Source organism: Anomaloglossus baeobatrachus, chromosome 4 (genome assembly GCF_048569485.1).
Source record: "Anomaloglossus baeobatrachus isolate aAnoBae1 chromosome 4, aAnoBae1.hap1, whole genome shotgun sequence".
In the NCBI taxonomy this organism is placed as follows: Eukaryota; Metazoa; Chordata; class Amphibia; order Anura; family Aromobatidae; genus Anomaloglossus; species Anomaloglossus baeobatrachus.
Genome location: NC_134356.1, coordinates 590,172,988 through 590,191,629, shown reverse-complemented (window position 1 = coordinate 590,191,629; position 18,642 = coordinate 590,172,988). Strand labels below are relative to the sequence as shown.

The window sequence follows — 18,642 nt, the reverse complement described above, 5'->3', positions numbered from 1 at the left end:
GCGACGGGGGCGGGTACTATCGCGCTCGGCATCACAGCATCGGCCTGCGATGTCGCAGTGTGCAAAGAACCCCTTAGTTTGACTGCAACCAGTCGCAGACGTCACCGAGGGTGGGCTGCCTGTCAAGTTTACTCTGCTTCTAGCAGTAAAAACTTTGATAATAATTACAGGAAATGTGTGCTTGTTGGGGTCTGGGGAGTTGGGGGTGTTTTTGTCACTTTGCCCCTTCTTTACAGTCTTTCAAACAGCATAAATACATAACAAATTTCAATGCAACGTATGTTAAAAAGAGAAGGAAAGGAAATTCCAGTACTATTATGCTGGCTGAACACTGATAAAGAGGAACCTCCAGCTCATAAAGAGCAGATGACAAATTACATGAGAATTATGTGTTTGGCTCTGTTCACATGTGCGTTCAGACTTTCTATTTGTTCCATTTTAGGACAGATGCACAAAATAAGTGATCCGTTGCATCAGTTATTTGAATGGAAGGGTAGAGGGAGGCATTCATTACTTTGGAGTCTTTTTGGTTTCAGTATTATTATTATTATTATTATTATTATTTAAAAAATTATTACATCAAAGGGACCTCATAATAAATGGAGCCCCCTTGTTCCATTTGCATAACTAATGCACCTGATCACTTAACGGACATGTGAACAAAGCCTTAGACTGTATGCACCAAAGGATGGCTGCGGGAAGGCCACAATATTCTATATGTGATTGTGAAATGGCAGATAACATAAAGTGTATTTAGTTTTTGTTTTTTTTCTGGATGCAATAATTAACTAACAGTAATAATAATTGTTGTGCTCTGTGCCAGGAATGTAATGCACCAACATTATTTCATCTAAATACTAGCTGTAGTACCTGGCATTGCCCGAGGTAGTAACTTGTGTCTCTTTGCCTCTCTCCCAGTCTCCCTCTCTGTCTGTCTGTCTCCCTCTCTCTCTGTCTGTCTCTGTCTATCCCTCTCTCTCTCTCTGCCTGTCTCCCTCTCTGTCTGTCTGTCTCCCTCTCTGTCTGTCTGTCTCTGTCTATCCCTCTCTCTCTGCCTGTCTCCCTCTCTGTCTAGCTCTCTATGTCTCTCTCTATCCGTTTCTGTCTGTCTCTGTCAATCTTTCTCTGTCTTTTTCCCTTTCTGCTTCTCTGTTTGTCTCTATGTCTCTCTCTATCTCTGTCGGTCTGTCTCTGTCTATCTCTCTATGTCTCTTTCTATCTGTTTGTCTGTCTCTCTGTCGATCTTTCTGTCTTTTTCCCTTTCTGCTTCTCTCTGTCTCAGTTTGTCTCTCTATCCGTATCTCTGTCTGTTTCTCTGTCTGTCTGTCACTCTCCCTGTCTGTCATTGTCTGTCTCTCTGTGTCTCTGTCTGTCTCTCCACTGATATTATATTACCTCACACATAAGCTTCTTATACTAAGACTGTCCTTTGATCCTATAGCAACCAATCAGCGTCTGTTAATGACCTGCAGCCCCCAACTCCATTGACTTTAATGTAAGCAGGTTTCTTGGAGAGTAACTGTAATGCGTGGGGTTACATTTTCCCCTCAGAACATAGTCTATGATGTTCCCTGAGTCACATGCGGTGTCTGTGCAAACTTTTGTGATTGTAAATGTGACGGTGCAGATTCCTTTAGTGGACATACAGTACATACATACACATACATACATACATACATACACACATACATACATACATACACACACATACATACATACATACAAACATATATACATACATATACTCAGCTCAGCTTTATATACTCTTTATATACTCAGCTTTATATATTAGATTAAAAAAATGTTTTTGAGCACATTATTTATAAAATGCTGGCGTTTCTGGTAGACTCTTCATATCCTTGTTTTCCTCCTCCGCTATATGTTCTGTCACTGGCCAATTGGACAGCAGCTGCAGGTTTCCAGTTATTCATTTATTGTCACATTAAAGGCATTTCCTTTATTTCTGGGGATATAAAGCCTGACCTGTGCTTTTATTACTGCTTCACTGGGGTTCACTGTCCTTTACCTCTTATTCCAATGATCTGAGCAGGTAGACAATATAGCCAGCCGCCAAGCTACGGCTCAAGATTGTGCTTTGAAGCCACAACAAAAAAATGCTACCAGAAGCAGATAAAACTCAGAAAACCCAATTATTGCAGCTAAGCCTTTCATCTATTGTGTCTTGTCAGCAATGGCTGACGGAGGCTCCTCATCAGCGAGGGACCTCACTGGCATCACTGGGACAGGGCAACAGTGGCAGAGGTCAGACTGTACTTTTATATCTTCCAATGTGCCACCTCCATAAGAAAACAAGTCTATGTTTACCAGGAGCAATTAGCAGCCGACTGTGACTGTCTGAATTCATGGGCGATACAAGCTATTCTAGGGCAAAAAAAAAAAACGCAAAACACTTGTGATATTTGTATTCAGGCTTCTGCATTGGAATGACCTGGTATTAAGAAGTTCAATATCAAAGTAAAATGATCTACTAAACCTTATTAAGGCTGATCCGTCAGGTGTAGAGACGCTGAGCTCCGGGATATATCGTTTTTCAGGATTTAATTTGGTATTTAGCCTTTGCTTTAGTAAAGTCTATGTATCATAACCCCTGAGATAACTTTCCCAGTTGTTAGAGAATATAATCCACCCTCAGGCTGTATTCACATAAGAGTATACAAAATTGTCCATTTTAATGCAGAAATAAAAGGTACATTTTTTCATCTGTATTCTCATGCGTATGGCATCCGTTTCTATACATCAGCAGTTATTTACATTTACAACACCAAAATGCAGTTTCCTATATGCTATATGGTTGATCTATTTGGGATCCAATTTTTTAGCTGCAATTTTTTTTCCATGTGGATATTTAGTTTGTGTAAAAAGTTGTCATCTGGACAATCCAATTGAATACCTTTGGTCCTTGTGCTTGAACTGAAAATACAGTCACTTGGATGTACACACACTCTATTAGCCCATTAGGCAAGCCAAAATTCAGTGAATGAGCCTTCATAGGAACACTGGTTCCCAACTATTGGCTTGTCTAAATATGATGCCAATCGCCCAACAACCAGCAAAACATTTCTTCATCAGGCACAATGATAATGTAATCAGGTAATGTGCTCCCGATAATATAATCTTTCTATGCGCCTAGAATTTCATGTTAATGAACGTCCTGTGTGCATAGAACATTCATCTCTCTGTCAAAACAGGCAAGTAAGGGACCATTGATTGCTTGTTAGGGTCAGTCAGTGGATTTTTATCTGCCTTAGAATCAATAACAACACACCAATACAGCACTAAAACCCCCAACCGTACAGAAATACCAACATTACTAAAATACAGTATCATAACCTCCATCAGTACAAGAATACATCACCAGAACCACCATCAATACAGAAATACATGACCTAAATCCTCATCAGCACAAAAATACTTCAAGAAAATCACCATCAGTAATGAATACATCCCCAGAAGCTCCTGAAATATATGAATACAGCACCAACAGTACAGAAATACATCATCTGGAACCACCATCAGTAAAGCAATGATTCACGTTAACCACCAGTATATTAATACAGCATCAGAACCAACAGTCCAGAAATACAGCACACAATCCACCAAAAGTACATGACACATCACGAGAATCAGTATATGTATACATCATCATGCTTAGTGCAGCGATCAGTTGTCATGTCAGTCCCATATACAATTGTATTGCATAAACCTACAACTCCTAGTATGTTCTTAACAGTGGTAAGAAGATGCTGGGAGTTGTTGTTATTTATCATCATCAGACTGAGATCCATACAGGAACAACAGTACTGATGAGACGCAGGCAATATCACAAATAAACACATCCAGGTATCTTATAGATTACATCTGACATTGCCCTGAACCCTGAAGTGCTATCGGTGCCATGGTACTTGCACCTGAAAGACACAAGTCCAATTGAGCGGAGCAGGGAGCCGCCATGTTATATGTTATATGCTCTCCACATTGGCTGTCAGTTTAACAGTTGGCATGGGGAATGTCTGAACCTTACTCCTGGGGTAGGCAAAATATTTCCAGAGAGACACCTCTGGCCGTCGCCTGACGCCATCCCCCTACTGGTTGTACCCAAAGCAAATGTCCCACCTGCCCCCCGCCACCACTTAGATACCCACCTGCTTTTAATATTTGGATATATTTGCTATACATACTAAAGTCATATAAAAATATACAGAATATCACTGATTTTAGTGTCGTCTATTTCAAATCAAGGTTACTGAGCCTGCAGCCTAATAGACAAGCTGATATATATACTGTAATTGAATTGACCCCAGAGGGCGCACTGTGCGTATTTATACACTATATTAATCTGGATGTTTATGAGGATTGGATTCACTTTTGATAAAGATATTCAATGAGGCGTGAGTCAGAAAGAAAATCCATCCTAAATTACTAACTGCTAAGCAGGGGGGCCTGTGTCAGCCTGACTGTTCATCTCCATTTGTCTCTCTGCAGATCCTACCTTTTGTGATTTCTCTCATCAATATTCATAAACGTTGTAGTGGATAATCAATAATTAATGGCTTCATATGCTTTTAACATAATGCGGATTTCCTGACAATGAAGCGCAGCTCTGTCTTTACTGTGCTGTACATGAATACAATGTATCTGATGTTTATTAATCATTATTCAATAATGTTAACAAACCGAGAGGGGAAATGAATCCGCTTTTCTATATGTCAAGGTGAGGAAATTCATTACAGTCTTCTAAAATTTGATTAAAACTATAACGCCTGCAAATTGAAGGCTGAAAACACTCATGCATCACATATACCAAAGGGTAAAGGTTCCTTGTGGAGAGCGCCAAGTCGGCAGTTTTGATAAGCAGGTGGCCTCTTCATAGAGGATGAGGTCAGGAACTTTAGCGCCTCCTATTGGAGGTAGCAATCCTACAGTCAATGTTGACTATTTAAAGGGGCTTTCCACATAACCTAGGATATTCGCTTTCAGGATTCCTATCTCCAGTCGTTGATACTAAAGTCCCTGCCCTCTTCCTTTTGGAAGAGGTTTCTCAAGTATATTAGGAATACTGTATTATTAGGTGGTAATGAGCGTTGCAGCTTTACATTTGTACCTACATAAACCCACAAACCTACCCCCCCCACCCAGTTATAGACAGTATCTGGATTTCAACCTGAGCAATGCATTAACTTCTGATCCCTTAAGGTCAAACCACTGTAAGCCCTATTGATCACTAGATTTAGGGTCCCAAGCTCTCAGTTTCTGCTCACTGCACAGCTGTAGTGAGGTTAACTTTTAAAAGATTGGTGGTTGAGTTTGCAAGCAGTCAGTCCAATAAAGGGTTTCTCACAGTCTACAGGGGTTGAGTGAGGATACAGTAGGTGAGGGTGGAGATGGTCATGCAGCAGTATAGTGGACTGAGGGTTACTGCAGGTTGTAGACTTGTCGGAAGAGGTGGATCTTCAGGTTCCTTTTGAAGGTTTCCATGGTAGGTAAGAGTATGATATGTTGTGGTAGAAAGTTCCATAGTATGGGGGAGGCGTGAGAGAAATCTTGAATGTGATTGTCGAAGGAGGAGATGCATGGGTAGTAGAGAAGGAGATCTTATGAGAATCGGAGGTTACGTGCAGGTTAGTACCTAAGACTAGGTCACAGATGTATGGAGGAGACAGGTTGTGGATGACTTTGTATGTTATGGTTAGGGTTTTGAACTGTTGTCTCTGTGCAACTTTGTAATATATCTTATCATGCGTCATTCTTTGCCAGAATTGATCAATCATTATCAACATTCTCAATTCTGAGGTAAAATCTGTATTCAGTGAGGACAGACTCTCTCCCGTTGGTCCCTGGCTTTTCAAACTATGTTTTCTCTGAAATGCCGCAGCATTTTGGAGTAGAACATACAACTCTGATTCATGCGGGCCCTCGCTAAGGCCCGTTTCACACGTCAGTGAAAAACACAGACGTTTTTCACTGGCGTGTAAAACACGCACATGTCCCTGCGTGTGCCGTGAATCACGGCACACGTGGGTTGTCTAAGTGCAATCCGGGCTCCGTTCTCCGTGGCCCGTGATTGTACTTAGCAATCAACTCACCTGTGCCCGCTCCCGCTCTCCGTGGTGCTGAATCCTCCCGCGGTGCAGCATCCGGCCGGCGGTGACCCCTTCAGCAGCTGCTTCCGGGTCGGCTGTGTCGTGCATCATTAAGATGCGTGACAGTAATCAGCCGGCTTAGAATCAGCCGGCAGAACGGGCTGCAGAGGACATCGCTGGACGCCGGGTGAGTTAAAATGTTTATTATTTTAAATGCACGTTTTTTTCTGGCACGTGTTTCACGGACCACACCACTGCGTGGTCCGTGGGACATCAGTGATGCCAGAAAAAAATGGACAAGTCTCCGTGCGGCAATCACGCACACGCGGGTACGCCACACGGAGACACGTGCAGTGAAAAATCACTGACGTGTGAGCAGACCCATTCATTATAATGGGTCTGCGTATGTCAGTGATTCTGGTACATTTAAAAAAAAGCACAAACGTACCAGAATCACTGACGTGTGAAAGGGGCCTAAGGCAGCATGAATCCAGTGACCGATTCGCTTTAACAAAGGAAAAAATGCAAGGGCGTAAAAATCAGGACCAGAGAAGAGGGAACCCGTACATGGCCACATTCAGTTTCAACTGTATTTGCATCCTCACGTTTCTTAGGTAGATGAACACTATAAATGCTTTCCCTCTAACTCCATTGTAACATTTTCCTGTGTCTAATAGATTCCTGGTCTTCAGAACTTAGCGCTCTGATTCATCAAGGGGTGGATATGTGCTCTCTCTATGCCTCTTCATGAAACAGTAGCGTTGGAGGAGTGGCGTACTCCTCTGTGCATCTCGCCACAAATTCTACTCCAGTCCATGCTGGAGAATGATTTGTGACGTAGTGAACGCCGCCATTCATCATCAAAATGACAAGTGGTGGCCGACATGACCCAGTCCTGCCACAGCTGCAGACACTTTGTCAGAGCTGGACGAAAATGAGGAACCCCAAAAGTTGCAAAATTTTAGTGCTGCCTTGAGTTGCACCAAAATTAAGAGAATTTTCAAAGCTTTTTATGCCGGACTAGTGGTGTAATAACTTTGATGAATCGGGTATAGAAAAATAGGAAAACCAGCTAACATTTTTAAGTGCTCCAGATCAACACCCAACAGCAAAGTCCAATCCAAAGAAAAACGATCCAGCACTTTAAAAGGCTCATTTAAGGGGAAAATGGGACGCCGTGCAGTGGAGCGCAAGGACCGGCAGTGGAATGCATGGAGTACTCGATGGTGGAACGTATCGATGTGTTTCACCGCAGGACCTTTATGCATTCCACTGCACTGTGTCCCAGGTTCACCTGCTGGCCAAAAGCAAGCGGTATCGCCGGATGTGGTGAGTGTGGGTGTGCGATCTGATGTGTGATTGTGTGTGTGATCTGATGTGTGTGTGATCTGATCTTAGGTGATTGGTTACGTTCAGATCAGGGGACACTTGGCCACTGAATCACTTTCACCCTGTTCTTCTTCAGAAATGCAACAAATGTATGCTTTGAATCAATGTTATGAAAAGTGGACGTCTACCAAGTGCACTGAGTGATGAGAGCATCTTCTCTTTCAATATAGAGCAGCATATCTATAAATTCATGATACCATCAATGAAATGTAGCTCCGTGACACCAGCAACCTGAGAGAAGGACACGGCCACCACCATGTATCAATATAGGCACCTTGTAATTAGAAAAATGAATTTATAAAAATGCATGGTCCCTACAGTGAGACATGGGGTGAGGGCAGGGTCCGTGTGTCAGACTCCTCAGAGTCTTTTCCTGGCACGAACACAAAGATCAGATCCCACCAACATCTGCAAGTTCAACCAACTTCCATGTGCAGAAGGCCTTTGTATAGTTTATGCTGTGAATTGAAAAACCTCATTAACATTGAGATCTCATTGTGTTTTCAGAACGTTGGCGGAGTGAAGAACACGCTGTGCGGTTACCAAACCCTCAATAAAGAGGTAAGAGATTTTGTCATTTGAGGGCGCCCGGCATTGTCATTACCGGCGCAGAATCTTATAATTGAATTTTTGTATAGTATCAGGATGAACAATTTTTTCTGGTAACCCCCCACTCCCCACCCATTTACCACTGACAGTCTGGTTTTGAGTGCCCTGTATATATTCTGTTTATTTTTTAATTTATTTATTTAATTAAGTTTAATTATTAATATATAGTAAAAAGGTTTCAAATATTAATGAGAACGGGGGGATATTCTTGTAATTATTCTCTTTGGGGTGTTGACCTTTTACAGAGGAACTGTTAGCTCACACAAGTTGTCTGTTATGATAAACTCTTAAGGCCCCGTCACACTAAGCAACATCGCTAGCAACATCGCTGCTAACGAACAACTTTTGTGACGTTGCTAGCGATGTTGCTGTGTGTGACATCCAGCAACAACCTGGCCCCTGCTGTGAGGTCGTTGGTTGTTGCTGAATGTCCTGGGCCATTTTTTAGTTGTTGCTGTCCCGCTGTGAAGCACAGATCGCTGTGTGTGACAGCGAGACAGCAACAACTAAATGTGCAGGCAGCAGGAGCCGGCTTCTGCGGAGGCTGGTAACCAATGTAAACATCGGGTAACCAAGAAGCCCTGTCCTTGGTTACCCGATATTTACCTTTGATACCAGCCTCCGCCGCTCTCACTGCCTGTGCTGCCGGCTCCTGCTCTGTGCACACATGTAGCTGCAGCACACATCGGGTTAATTAACCCGATGTGTGCTGTAACTAGGAGAGCAGGGAGCCAGCGCTAAGCAGTGTGCGCTGCTCCCTGCTCTGTGCACATTTAGCTGCAGCACACATCGGGAAATTAACCCCATGTGTGCTGTAACTAGGAGAGCAAGGAGCCAGCGCTAAGCGGTGTGCGCTGCTCCCTGCTCTGTGCACATGTAGCTACAGCACACATCGGGAAATTAACCCCATGTGTGCTGTAACTATAAGAGCAAGGAGCCAGCGCTAAGCAGTGTGCGCTGCTCCCTGCTCTGTGCACATGTAGCTGCAGCACACATCGTGTAATTAACCTGATGTGTGCTGTAACTAGGAGAGCAGGGAGCCAGCGCTCAGTGTGCGCTGCTCCCTGCTCTCTGCACGTGTAGCTCCGTGCGGTGGTAACCAAGGTAAATATCGGGTTGGTTACCCGATATTTACCTTAGTTACCAAGCGCAGCAGCTTCCACGCGGCGCTGGGGGCTGGTCACTGGTTGCTGGTGAGCTCACCAGCAACTTGTGTAGCCACGCTCCAGCGATCCCTGCCAGGTCAGGTTGCTGGTGGGATCGCTGGAGCGTTGCAGTGTGACATCTCACCAGCAACCTCCTAGCAACTTACCAGCGATCCCTATCGTTGTTGGGATCGCTGGTAAGTTGCTTAGTGTGACTGGACCTTTATACAGTATATTACAAAAATGAGTACACCTCTCACATTTTTGTAGACATTTTAATTTATATCTTTCATGGGACAACACTGAAGATATGACACTTTGATACAATGTAAAGTAGTCAATGTACAGCTTATATAACAGTGTAAATTTGCTGTGCCTTCTAAATAACTCAACACACAGCCATTCATGTCTAAACCGCTGACAACAAAACTGAGTACACCCCTAAGTGAAAATGGCTAAATTGTACCCAATTAGCCAATTTGTCCTCCCTGGTGTCATGTGACTCATTAGTGTTACAAGGTCTCAGGTGTGAATGGGGAGCAGGTGTGGTAAGTTTGGTGTTATCACTCACACACTCTCTCATACTGATCACTGGAAGTTCAGCATGGCGCCTCATAACAAATAATTCTCTGAAGATCTGAAAAAAAAATTGCTGCTCTACATAACGATGGCCTAGACTTTAAGAAGATTGTCATCACACTGAAACTGAGCTGCAGCACGTTGATCAAAACCATACAGCAGTTTAATAAAACAGGTTCCACTCAGAATAGACCTTGTCATGGTCAACCAATGAAGTTGCATGCACGTGCTCAGCGTCATATCCAAAGATTGTCTTTTCAATATTGACGTATGAGTACTGCCAGCAGAGGTTACAGAGGTGGAGGTCTACCTGTCAGTGCTCAGACCATACACTACACACTGCATCCAATTGGTCTTAATGACTGTCATCCCAGAAGGAAGCCTCTTCTCAAGATGATGCACAAGAAAGCCCGCAGTTTGCTGAAGACAAGCAGACTAAGTATAAGGATTACTGGAACCTGTGGTCTAATGAGACCAAGATAAACTTATTTGGTTCAGATTGTGTAAAGCCTGTGTGGTGACAACCAGGTGAGGAGTACAAAGACAAGTGTGTCTTGCCTACAGTTAAGTATGGTGGTGGGAGTATCATAGTTTGGGCTGCATGAGTGCTACCGGCTGTGGGGAGCTACAGTTCCTTGTGGTAACCATGAATGCCAACATGTGCTGTGATGTACTGAAGCAGAGCATGATCCCCTCCTTTTGAAAACTGGGCTGCAGGGAAGTATTCCAACATGATAACCCCAAACACACCTCCAAGATGACCACTGCCTTGCTAAAGAAATTGAGGGTAAGGCTATGTGCACATGTGACGCCCTGGACTAGCCAGGTAGTCACAAGCACAACATCACACACACCCTCCCCTGGATAGTCAACAACAGTCAAACAAAATCCTTGTTGCCTCCTCCAGGGTCTGATGTCCAGACCAGGTGGGGCGGAGCCAGGCGGTTGGCCCCACCCACCAAGGAGTTCACAGGCCTGGAGGCGGGAAAAAGCAGAGAGTTGAGTTTTGGAGTTGAAAGTGAGAGGACAGAAACTGTTAGAGTCTGGGTAGGAGCCCAGGCGCTGTCAGCAAGGTCGGCAGACGGTGGTGGCCGTCTGCAGGAGTGGGTGCAGGTCAGCAGAACCGTAGGACCAGGACGGGCGGTGGCCCGCCGGTACCGAGCCGGGGAGCAGATCTGTACCAAGCACAAAGGCAGGGCCATCGGACCCCGACCAGACTAGGAGTCGCAGACAGCGGTCAAATCCGAGAGTGACCGGATCCCCAGGGGTTCCCTAACACCCAAGACCCGACAGAAGGCAACCGTCCACACAGTGAGGATAAAAAGCCACCGCCATAGGCTAGAGATCCAAGGGCCAGCGCCTGTGGGCAAAACGGGCTCCTTCGGTGCAAACACGCCGGGGAGCGGACTACCGTTGGGAAACCATCGGAGTCAATACATTCTACAAAGGTGCAGGGAAAGACAGCCACCATCAACCTGTCCGGGGAGAGCAAAGACACTGCAGCCGGCTGCGGGACCCGTCCATCCAGCCGTTTGGTTTACCAGAGACTCTGTGAATCTGTGCCTGAGTACAACAGTGCCATCAGGCACCGCGCCGCGCTGCCTCCGCAACCCTGCACCCCAGCTACCCTGCCTCCCCGTATCACAACCGGGCCCCGGGATCGCCAACCCCTACCCCTGGAGGGGGAACCAACATCCTAGCTGCTCCCTGTCATCGCTCCCGGGATCCCCGTTACCAGCAGCGGTGGTGCCCATTATCACCACGACCTGTGGGTGGCGTCACGAACTATCTCCCTAAACAAGCCACCCCCTTTTCACTCGTGGGCGAGGAGCGCTGCTCGAGTCCCCAGGTCCAGCCCACCGCTCGAGCCACCGAGCAGCCCTGGACCCAAGCGTAGCGAGCGCGGCCCCTCTGCCCGCGACACACACACTGCATCTTTGATGTGACCACAAAGATGCATGCTTTTGGCCCTCAAAAAACGCACCCGTGGCAGAAACGCATGCGTTTTGCCGCATTTTTACCTTAATTTTACCCAATGCGTTTTTTTAAATCAAATCTGATTGATAGAAAGAATAGATAGGAAGAACATCAAGAATAGATAGAAATGAATAACAGAATAGCTCAATGAATAGAGCAATAGCTAGCTTGACCAGATGTTTTTTTTAATTATTTTTTTTGTTAAAAAATTACTTGGGGTCCCCGTCATTTTTCATATCGAGCACAGGAACAGCTGCACCTGCAGGATGCAACCCTCAGCTGTCTGCTGTACCTTGGCTGGTTATGAAAACTAGAGGAGATCCCACATTTTTTAAATTGATTTATTTAAAAAAAAATATTTGACGTGGGGTCCCCCATTTTTCTAAAACCAGCCAAGGTACAGCAGACAAATGGGGGCTGATAATATTAGGGTGGAAAGGGCCATGGTTATTCGGTCCTTTCCAGCCTAACAATAGCAGCCCGCAGCGGCCCCAGAAGTGGCGCATCCATTAGATTCTGGCGCTGGACCCGGCTCTGGTGCGGTGGCAATTAGAGTAATAAGGAGTTAATGGCAGCTCACAACTGCCACTAAGCTCTAAATAGTAATGTAAGGTGTCTATGAGACCTCCCGCCCCCCTTCACTAATCTGTAAGTAAAAGTAAATAAACACAAACACCCAAGAAATCCTTTAGTTGAAATAAAAGACAAAAAACATCTTCCTTCACCACTTTATTAACCCCAGAAAAACATCTGCAGATCCAACGTAATCCAGACAAGGTCCCACGATGCTCCCAGCACTGCTACATTTGAAGCTCACAACGAGCGCCATAGAATATGACTGCCCGCTGTAAGGCCCAGGCAGCAACTGAAGTGAGCCGCGCCATCAGCAGTGACGTCACTCAGGTGATTTGTGGTCACAGGTAGAGGACTCCAGCTGTGGCCATGGCTAACTTGAGTGATGTCACCACTGATGACACGGACAACTTCAGTTACTCGAGTAATTTGTGGTCTCAAGTGGAAGACTCCAGCTGTGGCCGTGAATAACCTGAGTGACGTCACAGCTGATCGTGGCTCAGTCGCTGCCTCAACTTCTCAGTGTGCAGTCATGTTCTATGGTGCTTGCTGTGAGTTTCAGATGTATCAGTGGTGGAAGTGTCGTGGGACCTCGTGTGGATTACGTCGGACCAGCAGGGGTGTTTTCGGGGTTGTTAAAGGGGTGAAAGGGTGCTTTTTTTGTCTTTTATTTCAAATAAAGGATTTTTTCTGTGTTTGTGTTTATTTTCAATTACAGATTAGAGATGGGGGTGTCTCGAAGACATCCGCCATTATTAATCCAGGACTTAGTGGCTGCTGTGGACTGTGATTAACTCCCTTATTACCACCACACCAGGGCAATCGGGAAGAGTAAAGTGCTGGGACTATCGCATCTAATGGATGCAGCAATTCTGTGCAGCTGCTGGCTGATATTTTTTGGCTGGGGAGTGCCCAATAACCATGGGTATCCCCAGGCTGAGAATACCAGCCCCCAGCTGTCCCGTTTTTTATGTGCTGGTATCAAAATATGGGGGGATCCTACGTCAATTTTTGTATTTATTTAATTTACTGTGTGATATAGACCCGCTCACCGGCCTCTGTGATTGAAAGTCTCAGACACGATGTCAGTCAGCGTGGGGGCTCGTCTGACTGGAACCAATCATAGACACCAGTGGACGGGGAAACAGTGAATATGTATGAGCCTAATAAGTGGCAGAAAAAAAATGAGAGGCCACGGGAGCAGTGTGATAGCTGCCCCGGTGACTCAGTAAGTATGAAGTCCTAGCTACTACCCCTTTGCATCTATGGGGACTGGCATCTGGCCAGATACCAGGGATCAATCCCCCGCCGACCCCGAGTCTGTGGGGGAGTAATCTGCCAGTCCTCTGAAACGCAAGAACAAAATGCATAAAGAATTGGTCACTACAAAGATGCAGCCAAATAAAACTGCAATGTGCGCACAGGAAAAATAAAATCTCCTAGACTTTGCTGGGGAAGGAAATGCATACAGTTTTGGGACCAAAACTGCACCCTAAAAGCGTGAAAAAAGCGCAGCATGCGCAAAAGGTGCTAGACTGACCAAGCATGTTTCCAGACCTAAACCCTATGGAGCATCTGTGGGACATCCTCACACGGAAGGTGGAGGAGTGCAAGATTTCTAACATCCACCAGTTCTGTAATGTCATCATGGAGGATAGAGGAGGATCCAGCGGCTCCTGTGAGGCTCTAGTGAACTCCATGCCCACGAAAGTTAAGGCAGTGCTTTAAAATAATGGTAGCCACACAAAATATGGATACTTTGGGCACAATTTGGCCATTTTCACTTAGGGGTGTACTCACTTTTGTTGCCAGCTGTTTAGACATTAATGGCTGTGTGTTGAGTTATTTAGAGGGCACTGTTATACAAGCTTTACATTGTATCAAAATGTCATATCCTCAGTGTTGTCCCATGAAAAGATCTAATAAAATATTTACAATATTACACAATGTGAGGGGTGTACTCACTTTTGTGTTATACTGTATTGCCTATGATATAACAATTCTGGAGCATCTCTTTCTTAGGCCTCTATAGTCCATCTGTTATTCCTCCTGAAAATGTAGTAACAGATATAAAATTGGGTGTAGTAATTCCTCTTGTAGGTGTATTCATTGCACTTTCTTGTACTGTCAGCAGCGTGTGGACAGAGAACAGTCAGATTCACAGGATCCTGGTCATCTCTACCCTGGTGTCAATTTATTCATACATTTCCAGGAAGAATAGCTGAGGAATAGTTAAATGCAGAGGTCATAAGAAAAATAAAGTATGCAGATATTTAGAGGAAACGTTTTATAGGTGAACATTGCAACGGGCAATAAGCAAGGCTATATACTGTGCCTCTGGACATCAGAAGGAATGATCACAGCTTGGTACTTGTAGTTCTTATTAGGCCGATTTCCACAGACACAAGAGGCCGACCTTAAGGGTACTTTGCACACAACGATATCGCTAACGATATATCGTCAGGGTCACGTCGTTAGTGACGCACATCCGGCGCCGTTAGCGACATCGCAGCATGTGACAGCTAGGAGCGACGATCAACGATTGCAAAAACGTCAAAAATCGTTCATCGTTGACACGTCGCTCCTTTTCATAATATCGTTGGTGGTGCATGCCGCTGGTTGTTCGTCGTTCCTGTGGCAGCACACATCGCTATGTGTTTCACCGCAGGAATGACGATCATCTCCTTACCTACATCCACCGGCAATGAGGAAGGAAGGAGGTGGGCGGCATGTTCCGACTGCTCATCTCCGCCCCTCCTCTGCTATCAGGCGGCCACTTAGTGACGCCGCTGTGACGCCGAACTAACCGTCCCCTTAAAGGAGAGATTGTTCGGTGTCTCCAGCGACGTCGCTAAGCAGGTATGTGTGTATGACGCTGCCGTAGCGATATTGTTCGCTACAGCAGCGATCACCCCCATGACGAAACAGCGACGTGGGTGGGTGCTATCGCGCACAACATCGCTAGCGATGTTGCAGCGTGTAAAGCCCCCTTTAAAGGTGATGAATGATTGTGGTGTTTCTGTATCTGTGGAGGAGGCGCCTCTTCATTACTTGAGCATCTAACAATGAAGGTGTAGTCTCTGATTAGATCATTTCTTAGGGTCACCTTGCTAAATTAGGCAAATGATCCTCCTGTGTTACATATTCAGTAACGACAGCAGAGGATGGTGTCTCATAAATAGGGGTCATGTCATGGTCTCCTTTACACCACTACAGTATATGTACTCAATAACAAAATATGGGCTAGAGCAAAAACCAGATAAATAATCCAAACATATTAATGAAAATATCAAAATTTTTTATTAAGACATAAAAAATAACATAAATAACAAGACAAATTACATAAAATAGAGGTCAAGGAGGAGTAAAAAGTAAAAAACTCCTGAGGGCAGGAGCAAGATAAACACTAGGTAATTATATGTAAATTACCGGCCACAAGTAAAATAATGGGCGAATAGCAATTAGTCTATCTGTATAAATGGTTTCCACCCCATCAACAACGTATAGCTGGGAGAGTATAATATACAATTTTCGTATCCATACAAACATCAGTGTCAGAGGTTATGCCTACATCACCAGGTTAAAGTGACCCCAACAAGTATAGCTTACTCATATTGGAGACCCCCGCATGCAATCCGACGCGCGTTTCGCCACTAGCGCTTTCTCAAGACACTATTTGAGCATCTAACAATGAAGGTGTAGTCTCTGATTAGATCATTTCTTAGGGTCACCTTGCTAAATTAGGCAAATGATCCTGTGTTACATATAGAGTAACGACAGCAGAAGGGGTCTCATAAATAGGGGTCATGTCATGGTCTCCTTTACACCACTACAGTATATGTAGCTGCCAGTAGTCGGGGAGTCCACTTCTGAAAGTGATTCCAGTTACGCTGTGGACTTCACCCATTTCAGTGAAGAGGGATAGACCTCGCTACAAAACCCGGAGGTCACAAGTGCAGGTATATGTGGGTAAAGCCGCAGGCAGATTTGTGGGGTCCCCCTCTTGTGTTACTTGTGAAGGGTCTCAGGGCACATAGAAGCTGCTGACATTCATTTGATTGAAGGTTCTTTGCCCACACAGGGGAGGATTTATGTTTGTAGGACACGCCAGCCATTCCTCATTTATACATATACGTGTAATGTCTGCATGCATATAACATCTGCAGGGCACAACACATTAATACAGAAAAATCAATAATTAATTTACAGGTAATGCATTTCAGTCCTGTAAATCGCAGCCTTTATTTCAATGTTTGACATCTAGTAATTCACCTAAATGGATATGTGTGTGTATGTATGTGTGTATATATATATATATATATATATATATATATATACTGTAAGTGCTGCTCTGTGTGCTTAATGCATGGGGCACATAGCTGTATTTAATGTCAGGAGGAAAGTGCATTAGTTAATGCTATTCATTGATTATATTAAGGGAAGTCAACAAAGAGCAAAAGTTATTGATGTTACAAACGTGTGTGAGTCTAATGGCGTACTTACCGAGGAGACAGGACACATGGCCGCTAAGTTTGGAAGTGGGCCCAGCACTGAACCAATCAGTGCTCCTCCTACTGGTGGCCAGCCCAAATCATTACATTTATCGTGGTAAAACTGACTTCCCACTAAGAACTCCATACTTCCCTTGTAAAGTTAAAGGGAATCTGTCAGCAGGTTTTTGCTACATCATCTAAGAACAGCATGATGTAGGCAAGGAGGCCCGGAGTTGGACAATGTATCACTTAGATTAGTGGCTGCAGCCATTCTGACTGTGAAAGATTTTATTTTTTTGTATGTAGCAGAGTTGGGAGAGCTGCCCCGTCCACACCAGGCTTTCAGTGCACCTTTCCATAGACTTAAGCTGTTTATCAGAGAAGGGGGCGGAGCCGGACTAGAGCTTATGCCCTGCTGAGACCCACTAATGATACAGTTAGGAGGCTTAAACTAACATTGCAAAAGACTGTGAGATAAGACACGCAGCTGAATTCTGTGTTTTAACTCTTGCAGCATGCGGTCTTCAGATTACATTGCAGAAACCTGCTGACAGTCTCTTTAATAGCTACCATTATGTAACATATATATGTATATATATATAGATATATATTAATATATTGAGAGTACATGGGAATCATAGGGCCCCATAACAAAACTCACTTTAATATAAATATGTATAGTTATATACACTACAGTTCAAAAGTTTGGGGTCACTTATATATTTTTGAAAAAAAAGCACATTTTTTTTTCAATGAAGCTAACATTGAATTAAACAGAAATACACTCTATACATTGTTAATGTGGTAAATGACTATTCTAGCTTCAAACTTCTGTTTTTTAATGTAATAACTACATAGGTGTATAGAGGCCTATTTCCAACAACCAGCACACCAGTGCTCTAATGGTACATTGTGTTTGCTAACTGTGTTAGAAGGCTAATGGATGTTTAGAAATCCCTTGAAAACCTTTGTGCAAGTATGTTAGCACAACTGAAAACAGTTTTGCTGATTAGAGAAGCTATAAAACTGACCTTTCTTTAAGCTAGTTGAGAATCTGGAGCATTACATTTGTTGGTTCCATTAAACTCTCAAAATGGCCAGAAAAAGTGAACTTTCATGTGAAACTCGACCGTCTATTCTTGTTCTTAGAAATAAAGGATATTCCATCCGAGAAATTACCAAGTAACTGAAGATTTCCTACAGCGGTGTGTACTACTCCCTTCATAGGAGAGCACAAACAGGCTCTAACCAGAGTAGAAAGAGAAGTGGGAGGCCGCGCTGCACAACTGAGCAACAAGACAAGTACATTAGAGTCTCTAGTTTGAGAAATCGACGCCTCACAGGTCCTCAACTAGCAGCTTCATTAAATAGTATCCACAAAACACCAGTGTTAACATCTACAGTGAAGAGGTGACTCCGGGATGCTGGCCTTCAAGGCAAAGTGGCAAAGAAAAAGCCATATCTGAGACTGGCTAATAAAAGGAAAAAATTAATATGGGCAAAATAACACAGACATTGGACAGGGGAAGATTGGAAAAAAGTGTTATGGACAGACAAATCGAAGTTTGAGGTGTTTGGATCACACAGAAGAACATTTGTGAGACGCAGAACTGAAAAGATGATGGAAGAGTGCCTGACTCCATTTGTCAAGCATGGTGGAGGTAATGTGATGGACTGGGGTTGATTTGGTGCTGGTAAAGTGGGAGATTTGTACAACAAGGTAAAAGGGATTTTGAATAAAGAAGGCTATCACTCCATTTTGCAACGCCAGGCCAT

At 44.2% G+C, this 18,642-nt stretch overlaps 1 protein-coding gene across 3 annotated transcripts in view; it reads left to right on the top strand.

The window, feature by feature from the left end:
* Positions 1 to 18,642, top strand: part of LOC142304100 (tetraspanin-15-like) — a 262,757-nt gene that overhangs the window by 232,000 nt on the left and 12,115 nt on the right. For all 3 annotated transcript variants that reach the window (XM_075346136.1, XM_075346135.1, XM_075346134.1), the window contains one exon: positions 7,998 to 8,051. In XM_075346136.1, the coding sequence (XP_075202251.1) occupies positions 7,998 to 8,051 (54 nt within the window). The remainder of the gene's footprint in view (positions 1 to 7,997; positions 8,052 to 18,642) is intronic.